This window comes from Schistocerca gregaria, chromosome 7, assembly GCF_023897955.1.
Source record: "Schistocerca gregaria isolate iqSchGreg1 chromosome 7, iqSchGreg1.2, whole genome shotgun sequence".
Classification (NCBI taxonomy): Eukaryota; Metazoa; Arthropoda; class Insecta; order Orthoptera; family Acrididae; genus Schistocerca; species Schistocerca gregaria.
In genome coordinates this window covers 191,939,916-191,961,648 of record NC_064926.1, presented here as the reverse complement: position 1 = coordinate 191,961,648, position 21,733 = coordinate 191,939,916, and the positions used below count along the sequence as shown (strand labels likewise).

The 21,733-nt window shown below is 46.0% G+C and overlaps 1 protein-coding gene across 1 annotated transcript in view; it reads right to left on the bottom strand.

Moving 5' to 3' along the window:
- The window catches only part of LOC126282058 (lutropin-choriogonadotropic hormone receptor-like), an 800,001-nt gene that overhangs the window by 80,955 nt on the left and 697,313 nt on the right, over window positions 1-21,733 (bottom strand). Inside the window, exon 14 of the mRNA XM_049981496.1 lies at window positions 3,408-3,602. Coding sequence (XP_049837453.1) covers window positions 3,408-3,602 — 195 coding nt within the window. The remainder of the gene's footprint in view (window positions 1-3,407; window positions 3,603-21,733) is intronic.

Sequence of the window (21,733 nt, the reverse complement as noted above, 5' to 3'; positions counted from 1 at the left end):
CAGCGGGCAGCTCCCGTGGGCGAGAGCTGGCCACCTCATGCACCCGATGCACTACAGTCCCTCAATAGCTCTCGTCGGCGTGCCACCGAAGTAGGCGACGATCCGAAGTGGAGCTTCGTTTGTAGTGCTATCTGTGTAGATTCTTTATTTTCTGTCAGACTCTTGGGCACTAGGCAGGGTCCAGCTTGTTAGTGTACGCGCCATCCCGCAGGAGGAGCGGAGTGTAGTTTCTATGTAATTTAGTGTTCCCCGCTGAAAGGAATAAAGAGCTATTGCGAACTTCTGCCAGGGGTACCCGTTAAGACACAATCTAGGAAAATTATAGTACATATGGTACGATGTTCAGAAACGACAGACTTGATGTTGTAGAGGGGGATTATAATAGGTACAGATAGAGACTAAAATATTCAGGAAAGATTGTAAAGGATGTTGCTTGAAGCAGTTATATAGCGGTGAAGAGATCAGCACGAGATAGGTTAAAATGGTGTAAACATAAAACCAGTTGAAAGCATGGTGTAAACACAAAACGAGTTGAAAGTCTAATGATCTAAAGAAGATGTTCGTGACAGCAGGACAAGCAGCCAGAACGTGTATATTAGTACAATAAATTACGAAATGAATAACTTGTGGATTTAATAGTTGTAGTTATTTAAAGATTGGGTGTGGACTACATAAGTTTCCTGGACCAGGCAATGCAACGTACCAAGTCTTCACCACTATCAGACCCCTGAGACCTGCCATGACAGATTCCAACTGTTGTTACAATAAACTGAGATCAGAAGTTCTCATGCACGATGTCCACTTCGACCACTTACTATTTTTATTTATATATACCAGATCCATGTCCTTGTCCTCCGCGCAGTTTATTAAACTGAGCAAGTTTCCCAGCCGATGCACCACTTGTGATGTACCACTATCAGCGGTTGCACTCAATGCTCGCTCTACTTTCATCCAAGCGTCCAACAGGCACACATCATGGCAAAATTTTCAGAGATTTACACAGTTTGAATATTAACACCACTGTCACAGAATACAGCCAAGGAGCACTTTATCAATTTCGTCAGCTGTACAGCTCACAGAATATCTCTTAACGAACACATTACTCAGCAAAGCACAACAACATCTGCAACTCTGCACATTACTTGTGGTCTGTTTCTGCTCCACCTCACAAGCGGCTGCAGGCCACCCGGTGAGGAGCTGTGGTGGGAAGGCGCACTCGCATACATCAAGAAGCACCAGCCTCGTGGCTTCCAGCCTGATATGCTTCAACAACACTAAGCATTACTGACTAAAAGTGAGAACGTGTAAGGCGGGCAGTGTGCAGTGCTGACTAGTGACGTTCAGAAATTACAAAAAATGTGCTAACTATTGTAGACATAGCAGACTGAAAAATGTTTTCAGCATGTAGGTCCAATCGGGATGTACCATCACACAAATGATTCACTTTTTAGAGTTTAGGAAACTGTGTTCACACTGTCTCAGAGTATAACGGTAACTCTTTAAAGAAGTCTGGCGGCAGGAACACCACAGAAGTTGCTCTGAAAAACACATTACTGAACATTCACCAAGAATATGGGAGATGTTCACGAAGGAGATCATTTGGAGAAGTGGTGGAAGATGATTTAATGTTTTTCACTAGGTGGATTTTTCGAGCCCTGAGAAGCTAAACCGAGCGAGGTGACGCAGTGGTTAGCACACTGGACTCGCATTCGGGAGGACGGCGGTTCAATCCCGTCTCCAGCCATCCTGATTTAGGTTTTCCGTGATTTCCCTAAATCGTTTCAGGCAAATGCCGGGATGGTTTCTTTGAAAGGGCACGGCCGATTTTCTTCCCCATCCTTCCCTAACCCGAGCTTGCGCTCCGTCTCTAATGACCTCGTCGTCGATGGGACGTTAAAAAACACTAACTTAACCTAATTAGAAGCTAACAAAAGGGATATGAAGGGTGTCTTGTGAAGGAGCCACGGAAATGTGTTCACTGATGTTACTGAGATCTGTACTGTAAGTGTATCTATCCCATAACAGTTGTCGGATGCTTCGAAAGTATCTGCCCTTTCGTTACCAAGTAGTCTGTCTCATACCTTCAAAGAACTGTGTGTGTTGTATTGATTATGAAGATGGCCAATAAACACAGACATTTGCCAAAAGGTACACTATATACATTTAATAGCTGAAATATACATAACTTTGAAATATTGTAGGTTCTTCTGCGGTGACAAGTTATGTGCAATGGGAGTAGAATTCTTGATTGTAAAAAAATACTCTTGAATGCTGAGACACTTGCATAAAGCACTGAATATTAGTGATATCTAGCAGAATCATGCTACGTCGATGTAATGTCCTCACCGCAATGTTCTGTATTAATGCTGACAAATCTATAGATGCACTGAATCAGGGGGCGAAGTTTCAGATTAAAGGAATTTTGGATAAATAGAATGATACGATTGGTGATATATTGTGGAAGACATACAATATTAACCAAATGAGTTAACGATTGCCACTTAAAAGGGAAACCAAATGATCCTGTCTTTATGTTCATTTGGACGTACTCTATTTATATAGTGAAGGGAAAGGCTGTAGCGAAATTGCCGGAAAAAAAGCTGGTTATGTGGAAAGTTATTGAAATGAGTGTTAGTGAATACAATGCTGCCCTAGTAATCATTAAGATAAAAGATGAGGTTGTGTGACTGCTAAATGGCACCAGAATGCTGAACCTCATTGAACAAATGGGGGGGGATAGAAATTTCATTCAATTTTAGTTTAAATTGCATCTAACTTCATGGCAGAAGTACAGCATAAAGGAGCTAGTGCTTTCCATTAACAGAGACGAGGCTTGACAGAAACATCACAATTCAGGGAAATATTTAAATTACCCTTAGTATTCCTCTGCTTTGAAGCATATTGTCATCGAAATGGCGAAAAAACATTCATTGAAATTCAGTTTTCCTAAAATACACACCATAACAAACGTTATAGTTATCCTCATGTCATCGCATTTATGAGCCTCGCTCACGTAAACCAAACTGTTACTTTTTAACGGACATCGGGCTACTCTAAAGATAAGTCAGGCACCATAACCCGTATTTCAGTATAAATACTGTCAACGTTCTGTTTTTTCTCTGCGTCGCTCGATACAAGATCATTGTGTCACAGATCAAAGAAAACGTCTGGTATTTGTAGGTTCACTTGCCCTCTATCGATTTTGGACTACCTACGTTATGATTGCGTTCGAGCTCCTTCAGTTTAAAGCTTTCGCCGCTTCCCTTGATCACCCCATCTGAATTCTGCGAAGACTACAAGTGATATTTCGCGATGATTATTTAGTGCATCTCTGTTTGGTTTACCAAAGATATCAGTGCAGTGGTCCAGCCAATATTTGAAATTAAAAGGGAAAAAATGACACTCACCGAGGTAGACGCCCATGAAGAAGTCCGCGGCGGCGAGATTGCAGACGAGGAAGCGCGGCACGTCCATCTTGCTCCTGGAGAAGACGAGCACGAAGACGACCGTACCGTTACCCAGCATGGCCAGCAGGAAGACCACCCACACGCCGCAGCGCAGCGTCCACCAGTCGAACAGGTCCTGGCACGGCAGGAATGGGCCTGTGGGACACAGCACACATCGCACGTGACGTGACGTCACCGGGACAGTCTTCCATTGCATGGGGAACATCCATATTCTTGCACACAATAATGTGTAGATGGTGGGATATTGTGGATTGAGAAAAGCATTTGTCAAACCATCTGACTAGAATGATCTCACCTGATAGTCTTCAGCTCCCAGGACCGTGAAGGCATCGGTCATCTTCTCGTACTGCGGGGAATTCGATTGCCGAGTTAAAATACTTGATTACTGAATGGATCATAGAGAGACTACAGACTAATAACAAACCGAGAGTTCAGTACAGTTCAACCAGTTACATTCTTGATAACACGTAGACAGTCTTATTACAAAAAATGTGGGAACTTGCCACTCCACTGATTTGGATTACACGACGATCCGCAGGCTTGCTATGGGCTGTGCCAAACGTAAACGAAAAGACATAGAAACACTTGAGGAACAATGGTAACTACTACTGACCCTATAGATGGTATTGACGTGGAAAACGGAGATGACTTTCCGGAATTTAGACCATGTGTAACACGTGATGCAAGCATGCAGATAGAGACATCGCGACAAAGCTTACAACTCTAACATGACGGAACCATAATGCTGCTTTTTTACGTTGCAAATCGAGTATTTGCTTCTTAATCACAGTCGCACTTGCTATAAGCGTTCCTCCGCGAATCTCTTGATGAAAGCTGAAAGTAACAGTGCATGCTTGCTTCCACGGTGGTCGAAACCAGTACACGTATCGGGAAAACGGCAGCAATTACTGTGCTACTGCTGGTCACGGAGTGATGTATCAAGAACTGAAACATCAGGCTCAGAGGGCATCTCTCAGTGGTTTTGTTCCCTCGGATCGCACACAACTGTGTCCTTCCTCCGATAGAAAGAGATTCCTTTACCAGTTTGACTGGGGGTGGCAATGCAGATTTTACTTTGGCTTTCTGCTGCGGGGCATTTCGGCCTGCCCATGGCTGATGGTCCTAAGGTGGAGCCAGTTCTCTGACCGCAGGAGGGCCAGTGTCCTTCCTTGGTTTGAATCTGAAACTAACAGCCACGGGAACTTTTGCGCTTTTACGCCATCTTGAGTATTTTATCAATTAAATGACTGGTCGTCATGGCTAAGTAGTTCACATGGCTCTGAGCACTATGGGACTTAACTGCTGAGGTCATCAGGCCCTAGAACTTAGAACTACTTAAACCTAACTAATCGAAGGACATCACACACATCCATGCCCGAGGCAGGATTCGAACCTGCGACCGTAGCGGTCGCGCGATTACAGACTGAAGCACCTGGAATCGCTCGGCCACACCGGCCGGCCTGGTGGTCATGAAAATTGCTCAGCCCCACAATTTGATTGCTCGCTACTTAGGCATGCTCTCGGTAGCTTCATTTGGCTTGGGAAAATGACTTATGATGTATAAAAAAGCAAACTGAATCATCATATTTTTAATTAATATTTGGACATCCCCGTCACTCCCACTACTGAAATCGTAATTGCATAATCAATCCACATCTTTTATTGGAAACGCACTTGTAATTTTCTTGTACTCTCTCTCATCGTAATGGGACTGCGCTGGTCAGTTGCCGAGACTCCGCCACGTGATCTATACGTCTCCGAATAGTCTCTGCGTTACAAGTGTTTCGTTTACCTATTTTTCTCCTCATTATGTTGCTAAAATGGGATACTCACGAATATACTGTTTCAATGTTAGCTTCCGTTCAGAGAGAGTCTGGTTCATATCAGTGTGGATTTCTCTCGGAAAAATCAACTGTAGATCAGATCTTCATCCCAAGGCAAATTTGAGAGAAAACAGCTGAATTCGGCCTTGGTACGCGTCACCTCTTCATTGACTACAAATCAGCATATGACAGCACACACAGACAGCAACTGCACAGACCTTGACTGAACTAGGAACTCTTACTAAAATTGTTAATGCTTTCGAAAATCACGATGAATGAGGTAGAAAATAGTGTAAGAACGGTACGAATGCTCTCTGATCATCTAGATGCAGAAGCTGCGCTGGTGTGTTCCTCGTTGATGTTGCTTCGGCGAAGATCATGAGGAACACTAACCTACTGTGCAGGGGAAGGATCTTTTATAAAACAACGCAGATACTAACTAATGCTGATGACATAGATACGGTCATAAGAACTAGGAAACCAATGGAGGAGACATTCCACTTGGACGGAATATCAACCAGAAAATATAATGAAATATGTGGCTGCTGGGAAAGCTACTATCAATAACCTTGGGTGACTATACTTTTGAGAAAATGGAGCTGTTTTAATATCTGGCATCGACTGTCATCCATTCAAATAAGAGTTCTTATGAAATGAAATAAAGATTAGTGGCAAAAAACAGAGCCTATTTCACATTAAAAATGCTGTTTTGCTCAAGGCGCTTAACTTGTTTCATTAATTAATGGTTACGATTAGACTGGAGCTAGTCACGGAGGTGCACTGTGGGCTGTTTTTATCGTATGATAGCGAAATTTGGTAAATATGCTACGTTAATGCGGAGCCAATTTACGCTGGAAAGTTCCAAGTTTCGCCACCAGGTGCAAATTCGGCGCTGTTCATTGTTTATACACTACTGGCCATTGAAATTGCTACACCAAGAGGAAATGCAGATGATAAACGGGTATTGATTGGACAGATATATTATACCAGAACTGACATGTGATTACATTTTCACGCAATTTGGGTGCATAGATCCTGAGAAATCAGTACCCAGAACAACCACCTTTGGCCGTAATAACGGCCTTGATACCCCTGGGTATTGAGTCAAACACAGCTTGGATGGCGTGTACAATTACAGCTGCACACGCAGCTTCAACACGATACCACAGTTCATTAAGAGTATTGACTGGCGTATTGTGACGAGCCAGTTGCTCGCCCACCATTGACCAGACGTTTTCGATTGGTGAAACATATGGAGAATGTGCTGGCCAGGGCAGCAGTCAAACATTTTCTGTATCCAGAAAGGACCGTACAGGACCTGCAGCATCCGGTCGTGCATTATACTGCTGAAATGTAGGGTTTCGCAGGGATCGAATGAAGGGTAGAGCCACGGGTCGCAACACATCTGAAATGTAACGTCCACTGTTCGGGAGTGCCGTCAATGCGAACAAGGGGTGACCGAGACGTGTAACCATACCATCACGCCGGGTTATACGCCAGTATGGCGATGACTAATACACACTTCCAACGTGCGTTCACCGCAATTACATCAAACATGGATGCGACCATCATGATGCTGTGAACAGAACCTGGATTCATCCGAAAAAACGACGTTTTGCCATTCGTGCACCCAGGTTCGTCGTCGAGTACACCATCGCAGGCGTTCCTGTCTGTGATGCAGCGTCAAGGGTAACCGCAGCCATGGTCTCCTAGCTGATAGTCCATGCTGTTGCAAACGTCGTCGAACTGTTCGTGCAGCTGGTTGTTGTCTTGCAAACGTCCCCGTCTATTGAGTCAGGGATCGAGGCGTGGCTGCACGATGCGTTACAGGCATGCGGATGAAATGACTGTCATCTCGACTGCTAGTGATACGAGGCCGTTGGGATCCAGCACGGCGTTCCGTATTACCCTCCTGAACCCACCGATTCCATATTCTGGTAAAAGTCATTGGATCTTGACCAAAGCGAGCAGCAATAATCGCGATACGATAAACCGCAATCGCGATAGGCTACAATTCGACCTTTATCATAGCCGGAAACGTGATGGTACGCGTTTCACCTCCTTACACGAGGCATCACAACAACGTTTCACCAGGCAACGCCGGTCAATGGTTCAAATGGCTCTGAGCACTATGGGACTCAATTGCTGTGGTCATCAGTCCCCTAGAACTTAGAACTACTTAAACCTAACTAACCTAAGGGCATCACACACACCCATGCCCGAGGCAGTATTCGAAACTGCGACCGCAGCAGCGCGGCTCCGGACTGGAGCACATAGAACCGCACGGCCACCGCGGCCGGCGCAACGCCGGTCAACTGCTGTTTGTGTAAGAGAAATCGGTGGGAAACGTTCCTCATGTCAGCACGTTTTAGGTGTTGCCACCGGCGCTAACCTTGTGTGAATGCTCTGAAAAGCTAATTATTTGCATGTCACAGCATCTTCTTCCTGCCGGTTAAATTTCGGGTCTGTAGCACGTCATCTTCGTGGTGTAGCAATTTTAATGGCCAGTAGTGTATGACGGTATAACATCCACTCTGTTATTTGACAAACTATATCGTGCCTTAACGGACCGGGCGCTTTTAGTGAAACTGTTTTATGCGACTGACAGCAATTAGAAGTGCTGTGTTGAGAGAGTATCGCCGACTTGAAGGTCCGAGGAGTGGCTCAATGTCATTAAATGATTTAAAGGTGAAGATAACAAGCGCGCGGTTCGCCGTCGTACATAACGTCAGCCCTGTAGCTGGCAATTACCAAATAGGAAGGCATGTATTTCCTCAGTTCAACTTTTATCTGACGGACACCATTGAGGACAAGGTACATTTCGAACGTCTTCCACGTGTCAACAGCGTGACTGACGACGTTGCCGTAACGTTTAAAGGTGGCCACCACAACGTCCGATGGCACCTCAAACGGAAGCTCGAAAACCCTCAACGTTCGGAGGCCGAAACCAGCGTGATAAACCACGACTGCCCCCATGTGGCGATCAGAGTATCGGAACTTGAGATCGTTAGCGTGGCGCCGCACAACGTCGGCGCACATCTCGTCATTCGCCAGCCTTATGTACACAGCAGTACCGAGCATCGCAAAATGAATTCCGATAACATCTTGCGGCGGGAGACGCATTTCGTCGCGTATAAATCGTTCTACTTCATACGCCTTTGGTCGTTCATGATCCAAAGGAAAAGTTAATTTCATCATGGCTTGGCGGTAGGAAAACGCCATGATGGTCAATGAAGTCGGACATTAGACCAAGCCACTACGCGGAAGTAAGAAAGCGCGCTCGCTCGCAAGCAGCACAACAGGCGAGCCGCAAACCGAAACGTGCTCGCCTCACCACTGCCTGAGGCACACTGCCCACTGCGCTACATCATCACTGACTGCATCGATGATGATGATGATGATGATGTTTGGTTTGTGGGGCGCTCAATTGCTCGGTTATCAGCGCCCGTACAAGTCCAATCTTGCCACTTTCATGAATGATGATAAAATGATGGGGACAACACAAACACCCAGTCATCTCGAAGCAACAGTGCATCGAGTCCCTCTGTAAACGTGTATCGTCATTGTTGGGATAGTTGAGACTTCTGGCGCTGTGGATGTATACTGTGAGTGAATGTTAACGATTTGATAGAAAAAAAAATGAAGAAAGCTGCCATGAAGTGGACTCATGATAAAGCGGCACATTTTACTAGTTTTTACGAGAAAACGCCAGCGTTATGGAATGTACAGTTACTGGGATAGGCAAACAGAGATAAGAAGCAATGTGTTTTGGCTGAAATGGCTACTATTTTTAACACTTCACAGGATAAATTTACCAGAATATCCAAAATTCAATGAATTTTTAAACATAGAAAGTAACTTTATAACACCGGGTTCCCGGGTTCGATTCCCGGCGGGGTCAGCGATTTTCTTTGCCTCGTGATGGCTGGGTGTTGTGTGATGTCCTTAGGTTAGTTAGGTTTAAGTAGTTCTAAGTTCTAGGGGACTGATGACCATAGATGTTAAGTCCTATAGTGCTCAAAGCCATTTTTTTTAAACTTTATAACATAGATTAACTAACGTAGAGAAACAAGGGAAGTTGTATTCGAAAGTAATCGTTTTGTAATTCGGAAAGGGTGTTGAGGAACAGACCTTCAGGAATTTACGAGTGGTTCCCTATAAGTCAACAGGTACAAGTAAAAATGTTCAGATAAACATATGTATATAAATTATTCATTTATGAGACTTCCTCCCAATTTGGGTACCAAGAAGAAATTGGCGTAACGTTATTTCATCGTAATTGTTAAGTTATCAGATATGAAACAGAATAAACGTAACTGATACTAGATATACTAGTGTCACAAACCGTCTGTCTTTAGCAATAACGGATTTACGCAGAAAGGTATCTATGTCGGCAATTTTGGGTTCAATCATAAAGAGTATTTCTTCCATCTCCATCGCTGTTATTCTCGTAAAATTTCGATATTTTTGTGTGTGCAAGCATCGACTGTACACCGACCAGCACGGGGCCGCGAAACGTCATCAAGAAGGTGCTGACCCGTACGCCAATGGGAAGAGGGGGCAGGTAGACAGAGTTCAATGCTCCATGTCAGCGCTGATTTAACCAGCCGCCCATCGCTCATCGGCTACCCCTCCTTCCGCCTCCTAGATTTCTACCTTACCATCTACGGCCACCCCATTGCCCTCACTCCCACCCTCAAGTACCTTGGCATCACCCTCGTCCACCGCCTTTCCTGGATCCTCCATCTCCTCAAAGTCCAAGCCAAGGCACGTAACTTTCTTCGTCTCCTTAAACTCCTATCTGGTTGAACATGGGGATTAAACCCTTCTACTATCCTACCTACCTATAAGTCCTTGATCCGTCCCATCCTATGTTCTATGTTATGCCCACCCAGCTTGGATCTCTGCCCTCCCCTCTCCCCACTTACTACTAATCCCTCCAAATCCTTGAGCGCCATGCACTCTGCCTCGCTTATTGCATCCGTTTCCTGTCCCCCACACGGATCCTTTATGATCTGATTCCCTTCTCCCATCTCTTCCTGTTCCTATAATGAATACGGATCCTATACATCTCCCACAAACTTTTATCCCCATCCTTTGGTTTCCTCCTTCCTCTCCCACCCTAGCCTGCTGCTGCGCCTATACCACAGTGTCCCACCTGGTCTCCATTTCCATACACTCCATACCCAATGTGGCTCCCACCAACTCCCCCTCCCAGATGATGTTCTCATGCCTTCCATCTACCCCTCCTACCAGATCTAATCCCTCCTACTTCCCGCACACCCTCCTCACACATCCCTCTCTCCCTCCCTCCCCCTTCCTTTCTTCCTTCTTTTCCCCTGCCAAATGCCTTCTTTCTCCTTTTCACCCCTCCCCCCCTGGGCTGGCCTTCTAGCTCCTTTCCTTCTCTCCTCCACTGCCTCCCTTCTACCCCCCCCCCTCCTGGATTTCCCCCTACTGTCTCTCCCCTTTCCCTTTTCTTCGCCCCCTCTTTCCTTCACCTGGTGGTAGGTCCCCTTCGGTGCAGTGATTTTTACCGTTTTCATTGTGGTGTCAGTGTGACTCCTGTGCTGTGTGCAGTGCTACGTTCCACCGGCACCAACAGTGTTGCCAGCATCATTCGTTTGTGTTCCCACTGGTGTTTCTTTGTTTTTTGTGTCGACTCACAGTGTTCATTCTTCGCATGTGTGTGTGGTTCTCATCTATGTTGTTTTGATGTCTACAGTATATACTCATGTATTTATTGTTCTTGTTTTTTTCATCACTTAATACCATTCTCTATTATGTGTTCTTTTCTCATGTGACTATGTTGTTTCTGAAACTCTCTTGCCTGAAGAGCGGCGTATTGTGCCACTGCCAGCCCATCCCATTTTGGGGAGTGAAATAACAATAAAGAAAAAGAAAAAGCTGATCGGCCCAGTTTGGTAGCACACTTCGAGAGCAGCAGTTCTGAGTAATAGGAAGACGATACTTAACCTGCGTTCTGCGAGTAGTAACAGTGAAAAGTAACTCTATGTAGAAGGTATAGGATGCACAGGAAGCCACTTCATAACGAGAAATTAAGTTATGTCTCTTTCCTTTTTAGAAATAAAGAGTTCTATTAATTTAAATGTTTAATGCACAGATGATTTTGGATTACTTTCATTGGCCATCGTAACTTCTCCCCTTCATTGTTTATTTCGGTGCTGACTCCTACAGTGGCCGACAAAACATCTGGCGACGAGTAATCCAGAACTAACGCTTCCTTCATTTTCCGCCCATCCGTCACAGGGCGTCACTAATATATCTCTTTGCTCTCTCGGAGGAACTACTAGTTGTGTTCTCCCTTGCAGACTAGGAGCAATGCTTGCGCTATTTGTGTATTTGCATTGGTTCTAATTATATAGTTGCGGCGCTCCTCTAATTAAAATGACCTCTAACCTGCCGCCTACACCAACTGTGCCTACGCCTGCTGCTGGCTTTGATCTAATGCAGTTTATTCAGTTTCAGAATCACAAAATGCCGCAGCAGATGACGCAGTCCAGCAACTTATTAATGCACAGGCCAGTGCTGCATCAACTCCGACACAACAGCCAGCCACTTCTACTGCACCGCCTCCATGCATTCCACTGTTCCGAGCTTTCAATGACCAGCAAGAGGAGTGGAACGAGTACTGCGCTCAGTTCGATGCTCATTGTGCTTCATATCAAGTGCAAGGCACTGTCAAACTTTCCTATTTCTTGTCAAAGGCCAGCAACAGCAGTTAACCGCTTAGCTCAGAAGTTATTCCCCACCAGTAGGCCGGAGCTGTAAGTTTTTGAAGTTTTAATTTCCACCCTCACTAAGTACACGGATCAGGTACAGGTTGCTGCAGCTCGTTACAAGTTCTTTCGATTGCGGAAAAAGCCAGAGCAGGCATACCATCAGTGGGGCACCGAATTTTAGGGTTTGACAAAACAGTGTCGTTTTCAATGTATCTGTGGACAGTACTATAATGACACAATGATTTGTGATGTAATTGCGTACAATGTGCCAGGCAGTAGGATTCGTGGATTAATTCGCAAACATTCTTATTCTACTTTGAAACAAGTGTTACAAATTACTGAACATTAGTGCTCGTGTGATAGTGCTGTGTAAAACTTGGTGGCAGCTCCCGTTTGTAGTGTAACGCAACGTGACAAACAGGTATGCCCTCGCGACCGACCACAAAGTGCAAACAGGCCACCGTGCTGTGGACAGAGTAAACAAGCGTCTGCTGTGAAATCATGTCCCCACTGCTTTTCGATGAATTAAAGACAAGATTGCTCTTCGTTGAACGTGACTTGCTTTGCTTGTGGATAGCCTCTCATGTACAGCCTATGTGCTTGCAACGGAAAAAGAACTCTACCCACGTCTGCTCTCTTAAGTGCAGGGCCAGGGCACCTTCTCACTCAGTGAATGCAGTTTTTTTCTGAACCGGCTACCGGTACTAGTAATGTCCGAATTCAAGATGTGCCCCCCTCCCCCCACCACCCCCACCCCCTCCCCAAGGGCTGTGCAACGACACCCAGACGAACTGTTTGTGAACTTGGTCATTGCCGAATGCTGTGTGCGCCTTCAGCCACACACTGGCGCTTCCGTTACATTGCTTAAACGTGCCACTTATCAACAGTTGGGCTCACCGCAGTTGACAAAATCTCACACACAACTTACTGCGTATAACGATCCGGAGATTTCAGTGCTTGGTACATGTAGCCTGCCTGCCACAGTCCAGTCTCACAACAGGAAAGTGACGTTTACAGTTTTGAGACTGTCAAAATTCTTTTGGATTAGATACATTTGATTTGTCTGGTCTTTCTATTCAGTGCCATGTACTTTCTGTTTGTGCTTTCAGCCCATAAGACAGTGTTACTCAATTGACTGACTCCTAACCGCCGTCTGCTTCACGTCTGCTGTGCAGCGAGCTACCTTAATTTAAGTATTAACTGTATTTTTCTTACTTGTCACTTCTTCTTCCGTGTGTTTTTGCTTTTAGGAAGCTCTAATTGTCGAGTGCCATTAATAGTGTTCCATAGATTTCGTGTTTGTTTTGAATACACTCAGAGAGAGTCCCTTTAGTCAGCCATAGTGCCAGTAGTGCTAGTGTTTGTTTTCAATACAGTCCAGAGACAGGTAGTGCTGTTTTCATTGTTTTCTACAAGAAGTGGTTACAGTTTAGTCAATAATCAGCCGCCTTTAGTGAATTAGCAGTCTAGTTAAAAGTTGATTAAATCTCTTCAGTAAATTGATTCCTTAGGATGGATAGGATGTGTGACTGCTGTGTACGGACGCAGGAGGAGCTGGCCACTCTTCGCGAACAGCTGAGCGTGTTGATGGCCGCGGTCAGCCGTCTTCAGGCTGCTGCCTCGGAGTGTAGCGGCAGTGGGGAGTCTGGTGCGTCGCAAGGTACACCCCAGGTGTTACATGCTTCACTCACTGTCCCTGCTGTCGAGACATCTCCGCTGGTACCGGGCGCGGTTGGGCCACCCTCTCCCCAAGGGGAGTGGCGGGTTCAGCGGCGTTCGCGGCGCACGAGGCGGAGGGTCAATGTGGAGGCTGGCCGTGTGGCATCGCCCGCTCTGCCTGTGAGGGACATGTGGCTGTTCCTTCAGCAAGGTTCGAGTAGGCACACGGGGGGAAGGGTTTATTAGTTATTGGGAGCTCCAACGTTAGGCGGGTGATGGAGCCCCTTAGGGAAATACCGGAAAGGTCGGGGTAGAAGGCCAGTGTTCACTCTGTCTGCTTGCCGGGGGGTCTCATCTGAGACGTGGAGGAGGCCCTACCGGCGGCGATAGAGAGCACTGGGTGCACCCGACTGCAAATTGTTGCTCATGTCGGCACCAATGACTCCTGCAGTCTGGGTTCAGAGGTCATCCTCAATTCGTATAGGCGGTTGGCGGAATTGGTGAAGGCGGAAAGCCTCGCTCGCGGGGTGGAATCAGAGCTAACTATTTGTAGTATCGTTCCCAGAACCGATCGCGGTCCTCTGGTTTGGAGCCGAGTGGAAGGATAAACCAGAGGCTCAGACGATTCTGTGGAGAGCTGGGGTGCAAATTTCTCGACCTCCGCTATCAAGTGGAGAAATGTAGGGTCCGCCTGAATAGGTCAGGCGTGCACCACTCGCCGGAGGCGGCTACAAGGGTAGCGGAGTACGTGTGGAGTGCACATGGGGGTTTTTTAGGTTAGAGAATTTCCTCCCTAGGCCCGACAAGACGCCTCATGACACGCGGCAAGGTATTAGTAGGCAAAATGCAACAGGGAATAACAATATTAATATGCTAATAGTAAACTGCAGAAGCATCTATAGAAAGGTCCCAGAACTGCTCTTATTAATAAACGGTCACAGCGCCCATATAGTACTAGGGACAGAAAGTTGGCTGAAACCAGACGTAAACAGTAATGAAATCCTAAACTCAGATTGGAATGTATACCGCAGCGACAGGCTGGACAGTGAAGGGGGATGCGTGTTTATAGCAATAAGAAGTGCAATAGTATCGAAGGAAATTGACGGAGATCCGAAATGTGAAATGATTTGGGTGAAGGTCACGGTTAAAGCAGGCTCAGACATGGTAATTGGATGTCTCTATAGGCCCCCGAGCTCAGGAGCTGTTGTGGCTGAGCACCTGAAGGATAATTTGGAAAATATTTTGAGTAGATTTCCCCACCATGTTATAGTTCTGGGTGGAGATTTTAATTTGCCGGATATAGACTGGGAGACTCAAACGTTCATAACGGGTGGCAGGGACAAAGAATCCAGTGAAATTTTTTTAAGTGCTTTATCTGAAAACTACCTTGAGCAGGTAAAGAGTGGCGATAACATATTAGACCTTCTGGTGACAAACAGACCCGAAGTAATTTGAAATAGTTAATGCAGAACAGGGAATCAGCGATCATAAAGCGGTTACTGCATCGGTGATTACAGCCGTAAATAGAAATATTAAAAAAGGTAGGAAGATTTTTCTGTTTAGCAAAAGTGACAAAAAGCAGATTACAGAGTACCTGACGGCTCAACACAAAAGTTTTGTCTAAAGTACGGATAGTGTTGAGGATTAGTGGACAAAGTTCAAAACCATCGTGCAATTTGTGTTAGATGAGTATGTGCCAAGCAAGATCGTAAGAGATGGAAAAGAGCCACCATGGTACAACAACCGAGTCAGAAAACTGCTGCGGAAGCAAAGGGAACTTCACAGCAAACATAAACATAGCCAAAGCCTTGCAGAAAAACAAAAATTACGCGAAGCGAAATGTAGCGTGAGGAGGGCTATGCGAGAGGCGTTCAATGAATGCGAAAGTAAAGTTCTATGTACTGACTTGGCAGAAAATCCTAAGAAATTTTGGTCTTATGTCGAAGCGGTAGGTGGATCAAAACAAAATGTCCAGACACTCTGTGACCAAAATGGTACTGAAACAGAGGATGACAGACTAAAGGCCGAAATACTAAGCCAGAAGACAGCCATCGTGCAGTCACGTCTCGATCCCGGAGTCAACAGATGGAGACGTTTGCAAGACAACAATCATCTGCAGGAACAGTTCTTCGACGTTTGCAGCAGCATGGACTATCAGCCCGGAGACCATGGCTGCGGTTACCCTTGACGCTGCATCACAGAGAGCATGCGATGGTGTACTCAACAACGAAGCTCGGTGCACGAATGGCAAAACGTCATTAATTCGGATGAATCCAGGTTCTGTTTACAGCATCACAATGGCATCACCCGTATTTGTCGACAACGCGGTGAATGCACATTGGAAACATGTATTCGTCATGGCCATACTGGCGTATGATCCGGCGTGATGGTATGGGGTGCCATTGGTTACACGTCTCGGTCACCTCCTGTTCGCATTGACGGCACTTTGAACAGTGGACGTTACATTTCAGATGTATTACGACCCGTGGCTCTACCCTCCATTCGATCCCTGCGAAACCCTACATTTCAGCAGGATAATGCACGACCGCATGTTGCAGGTCCTGTACGGGCCTTTCTGGATACAGAAAATGTTCGACTGCTGCCTTGGCCAGCACGTTCTCCAGATCTCTCTCCAATGGAAAACGTTTGGTCAGTGGTGTCCGAGTAACTGGCTCGTCACAATACGTCAGTCACTACTCTTGATGAACTGTGGTACAGTGTTGAAGCTGCACGGGCATCTGTACCTGTACACGCCATCCAAGCTCTGTTTGACTTAATGCGCAGGCGTATCAAGGGCGTTTCTACGCCCAGAGATCGTTATTCTGTGTACCCGTTTATCATCTGCATATCTTCTTGGTGTAGCAATTTTAATGGCCAGTAGTGTACGTGCCTCCCACACACGGCAGCAAGGACTGCCGCTCTTCCTCGCAACGTACCGCTGCCAGCCCCGCGACGCGACGATCCGTCGCCGGCGGATCTTCTACGTGGTCTAGGCCACTACACGCTGCTCCAGTTGCTGCACCCATCGCAGGGCACGGCGCCTCCCACGCTCCGGAGGCATCGCTTTGCGCCTAATGCTTCTCTCTCTTCCACAGCTTTTGGTCGCGCCAGGCCCTGGGAGAGAGGAGCGATTCTTTGAAATTTGTTTGCTTGCATGTATTGAATTCAGGGTCCTACTGGATTTCTGCACCGCTATGAGGACCAGATTCGGGCTTGTCGCTTGCGAGATCCTTCCGCAGATTTTCTGTCCTCAGATTTCCATCTTACTGAGATCTTCTGGCCAGCGTTGCTGCTCCAGGGTGCCTTTTCGGAACCGCCAGCGGAAGCGATGGAGCTGGACCCGGCGCTCGTCCGTGTGTCCGCCGTGAACCGACGCCGTCGCCGTCGTTGTTTTCGACGCTGCCGCCGCCGCCCTCTCCGTTTATCGTCAGACTGGTTCGGGAAGAGGGTGGGTGCCTTTTCGGGGGCTATCCGTCCGACGTTTCCCTCGAGGAACAGGACGGATGTCGAGGAGAGGCGCGCCAGTGGAAAGAGCGGTCAGCGCCACACCTCCAGGAAGACAGAGCTGAGCACCCCCTTTCAGCACTGTCTTAACCAGTTCAAATGGTTCAAATGGCTCTGAGCACTATAGGACTTAACTTCTGAGGTCATCAGTCCCCTAGAACTTAGAACTACTTAAAGAGCCGGCCGGTGTGGCCAAGCGGTTCTAGGCGCTTCAGTCCGGAACCGTGTGACCGCTACGGTCGCAAATTCGAATCCTGCCTCGGTCGTGGATGTTTGTGATGTCCTTAGGTTAGTTAGGTTTAAGTAGTTCTAAGTTCTAGGGGACTGATGACCTCAGATGTCAAGTCCCATAGCGCTCACAGCCATTTGAACCATTTGAAGTACTTAAACCTAACTAATCTAAGGACATCACACACATCCATGCCAGAGGCAGGATTCGAACCTGCGACCGTAGCGGTCGCGCGGTACTTAACCAGTCGCCCACCGCTTTGGGAGCATCTACATCTACATTTATACTCCGCTAGCCACCCAACGATGTGTGGAGGAGGGCACTTTACGTGCCACTATCATTACCTCCCTTTCCTCTTACAGTCGCGTATGGTTCGCGGGCTCGAATCTCTCTAATTTTACATTCGTGATCTCCTCGGGAGGTATAAGTTGAGGGAAGCAATATATTCGATACCTCATCCAGAAACGCACCCTCTCGAAACCTGGACAGCAAGATACACCGCGATGCAGAGCGCCTGTCTTTCAGGGTCTGCCACTTGAGTTTGCTAAACATCTCCGTAACGCTATCACGCTTACCAAATAACCCTGTGGCGAAACGCGAAGTACTGAGTGACAGGATACTTACTCTACGTTTTCCAAGTAGTAATAGAGAGTAAATTTAATTGAATGCAGGAAGCACAGGAAGCCACTGCATAACGAGAAGTTATGTTTCTTTCTTTTTTAGAAATAAAGAGGTCTATTTATTTAAATGTGTTACGTAGAGATTATTTGCCACCGGCCATTGCAACTTCTCTCCTTCCTTCTTTGTGTAAGTCCTGGCTCCCACAGTAGCAGACACAACTTTGTGGCTTTTCCATCACAAGCTCTGCAATGAGATTCTCGCATGCTCCAAAATCATCCCTCCGCCTAATGCGCTCTCTTATCCAACTAGAGCAGAGTCGTTTACGTTTTTCTTTGCTACTAAAACTAATAAAAGTGCAGCTGCAGCCCGACGGTCTTTCATCGCAGCCTCTTCCTCCACACACCGAACAACGACAGAGAAATGTCGCCGAGAGTGATATCTCAACTCTCACAGACATTCTCACACTGTTGTTTGTAAAAGCTTTCATCTGCTCTCGCAAGACACTCTGACATTTAAAGAAAGTACTCGCAAGAAACTATCAGACAAATTCGTCCCTAGAGTAAACAGCCCTGCGAGGACTATCTGAGAGTACCAACCTCCCGAGCAAGAAACTCTCACGCATATTCCAGCTCTAAGGCAGCAGCAATCAGTGACACATGTATGTTTCAAGTCGACATTGTAGTTAAATTCGGGTAGGGATGTCACAGAGGCCGGCCGCGGTGGTCTCGCGGTTCTAGGCGCGCAGTCCGGAACCGTGCGACTGCTACGGTCGCAGGTTCGAATCCTGCCTCGGGAATGGATGTGTGTGACGTCCTTAGGTTAGTTAGGTTTAAGTAGTTCTAAGTTCTAGGGAACTGATGACCACAGCAGTTGAGTCCCATAGTGCTCAGAGCCATTTTTTTTTGTCACAGAGTGGCAAAAATAGGCAGTCGTGTTTGGCTGTTACCAGAGCCATACGGTGTGTGAAGCTGCTGGATTTGTTGGTACTTGTCGGAGACTGTTCAACGTGTCTACAAGTAATGGTGCAACACACTTGGCCACGAAACACTACAGTGGAACTTTAGACGGAAGAAGATACTGACTGAGAGGGACTGGAGACGCATTTCACATCTTGTGAACCAAATCGCTTCCAGATACATCACTTGCTACAGGCAGTGAATGATGCTCCATCCCACTTGTTATCGAAAGAATACTGCGGCGGGAACTGCAAGCAATGAATATTTTGATTTGTTCACGTCGCAAGAGGGCATTTATACTCTTATTCTTCAAGGTGGCAACAGCAACATTTATCGGTCTGGAAGAATTTGACTGCTTTCCTGAACACCCTCCCGCCCTATTACATCTCGATTGGCTTGGAAGATCACCTGCATTGAACCCTACAGAAAATCTATGGGACACGTTGAAACAGCGAGTAAAACACCTGCCAGCCGCTGTGGCCGAGCGGTTCTAGGCCTGTCAATCCGGAACCGCGCGCCTGCTATGGTCGCAGGTTCCAATCGTGCCTCGGGCATGGCTGTGTGTGATGTCCTTAGGTTAGTCAGGTTTAAGTAGTTTCTAAGTCCAGGGGACTGATAACCTCAGATGTTAAGTGCTTAGAGCTATTTGAACCATTTGTAAAACACCGACGCCACTATCCCCGCAGTTTGGTGGAACTGTGCGATCAAATTCGATGCGAGTGGCTTATCCTGAATCAGACGTCCATGCACAGACTTGTGGACTCACTTCGTAACCGAAACCGGCCGATTATCAAATCCAGTGGCAGAGTTAAAGGTATTAAATGACGCTTGTAATGATGTCACTAGGTGGCGACTAATTTTTCGTGCGGTGAGTTTATGAACAAGTGATAGTGAAAGGGTTTCTTGTAAACATGTCTATGGAGAGGGAGAGCACTGTGACATAACTCCGTGCGATGCTACAGCCAAGTAGGTAAAAATTGTACCAGTACAGTGGAATGTATTTTGTAGTTCACGCTTGCAAACACTCCGCAACGTGCATTAAGTCGTCTCATATCTCGTGCTTCTCCACGTTCCAGTGTGAGAAGACTTAACTGCAGGTTATAATAATGTGACCCACTGGTATAGAAATACAATTTCTGGAGCTACCAATTACTCGCTACCTCCTAATATTTTCAATTTTTTTCACAATTATGCCAATTAACTCACTTCCAAACACTGTGCTAGTAATGCACACGTATTTTCTCACATCTATGGCTTAAATACGCTTCGCTTTGCGATACGTTCCTGCCATCTGATTCAGTTTATTAATATCCAACTTAATTTACACCACATTGTACCGATATTTTTTCGTTAGAAAATCCTGGTGGGTCCGCATGGTTGCTCATGTTCCTTGATGAGTAGTACTAAATGCTCCTCAAAAACCTCAGAGATAAACAATAGTAGGTAGAGAATTGGAATAAAGGTCACACAAAGTAAGTGTTTACTTTATGCGGTCAATATAAAATATACTGGGTGTTTCAAAATGAACATATGGTTTTTAAGACTTTTTACCATTTATTACATTCAACTTACAATTATAAATAATACATAAACAGTTTTGTTTGTTCACCTGTGCGCAGAGGTAGGAGCGTGGGACGACCAAGACAGACTGAAGAACATGTTGACGGGCGAGAGTCTTTTACGCGTAGCCCGAAGAAATCAGATCGGAAGATTAGTCGTGATCAGCAGTTCCAAAGACGTCTGTGTAGGGACTTCTAAGGAGACACAACTACGTCCTTCCCGCTTGCAGTTGTTTCAAACTCTAAAGCATTGGTTCCAAACCTGGGGGTAATTACGCCCTGAGGGGTAAAATGAAATTTTCTGAGGCGTAAAAACTAAGCGATTCGATTATGTTTTTGTCAATTATTTTCAAAATATCATTTCTATTGCCACAATTTTGTAAGACTCTATTCTTACTATATAAGTTATCAATAGTTACTTTTTCTCAATTACTAGCATTAATGCAAGGAGATTATAGGTTCCTCACATAGTCCAACCACTGCCTCCATCGCTGATGGTAATAGTGAGACATGTACGTAATAAATGCTAAATATCTCAAGAAAACGTTTTCTCCAAGTTGTAGTAGTGCCTGCAGTAGTCTAGAAATTGCTTCATTACTCGCTTCGAAACAACTACGTAAGTTAGCACAACGCAGCAGTAACTGCATAGAGGCTAATACAGTGCTATACATATTATGATTATTACGAGGGTTGAATGAAAAGTAATGCCTCCACCTTCGTTAACTGGGTTTGGATGGGAATATTTTAAGTAATCAGACGCAGAAATAATCCTTAGAATGTGATCTTTAATTACCAGTATTCACTTTTCCACATAATCACCAGCCAGTTGGATACATTTCTGCAAACGATGAACAAGTTTTGTGAAGCCGTCACAGAATAAGTCGACACTCTGTTTCCGCAACCACAGTCTCACAGTTCTCTCAACGTCTTCACCAGAAGCATAATACGTCGCCTCAGATCGTCTTTCACTATCGGGAACAGATGGAAGTCAGACGGTACTAAATCTGGACTGTATGGAGGATGCCGTACGGTGGTGAGATTCAGTCTCTGAAGTTCTGCTGTGGTGGCATCCGGAGTACCCATCGTGCACAGATCTTCCGACAGCCAAGCAAAGCAATAATGCGACCCAGACGATCCTGTGAAATGCCGATTGTGGTTGCAGTTTCTCTACG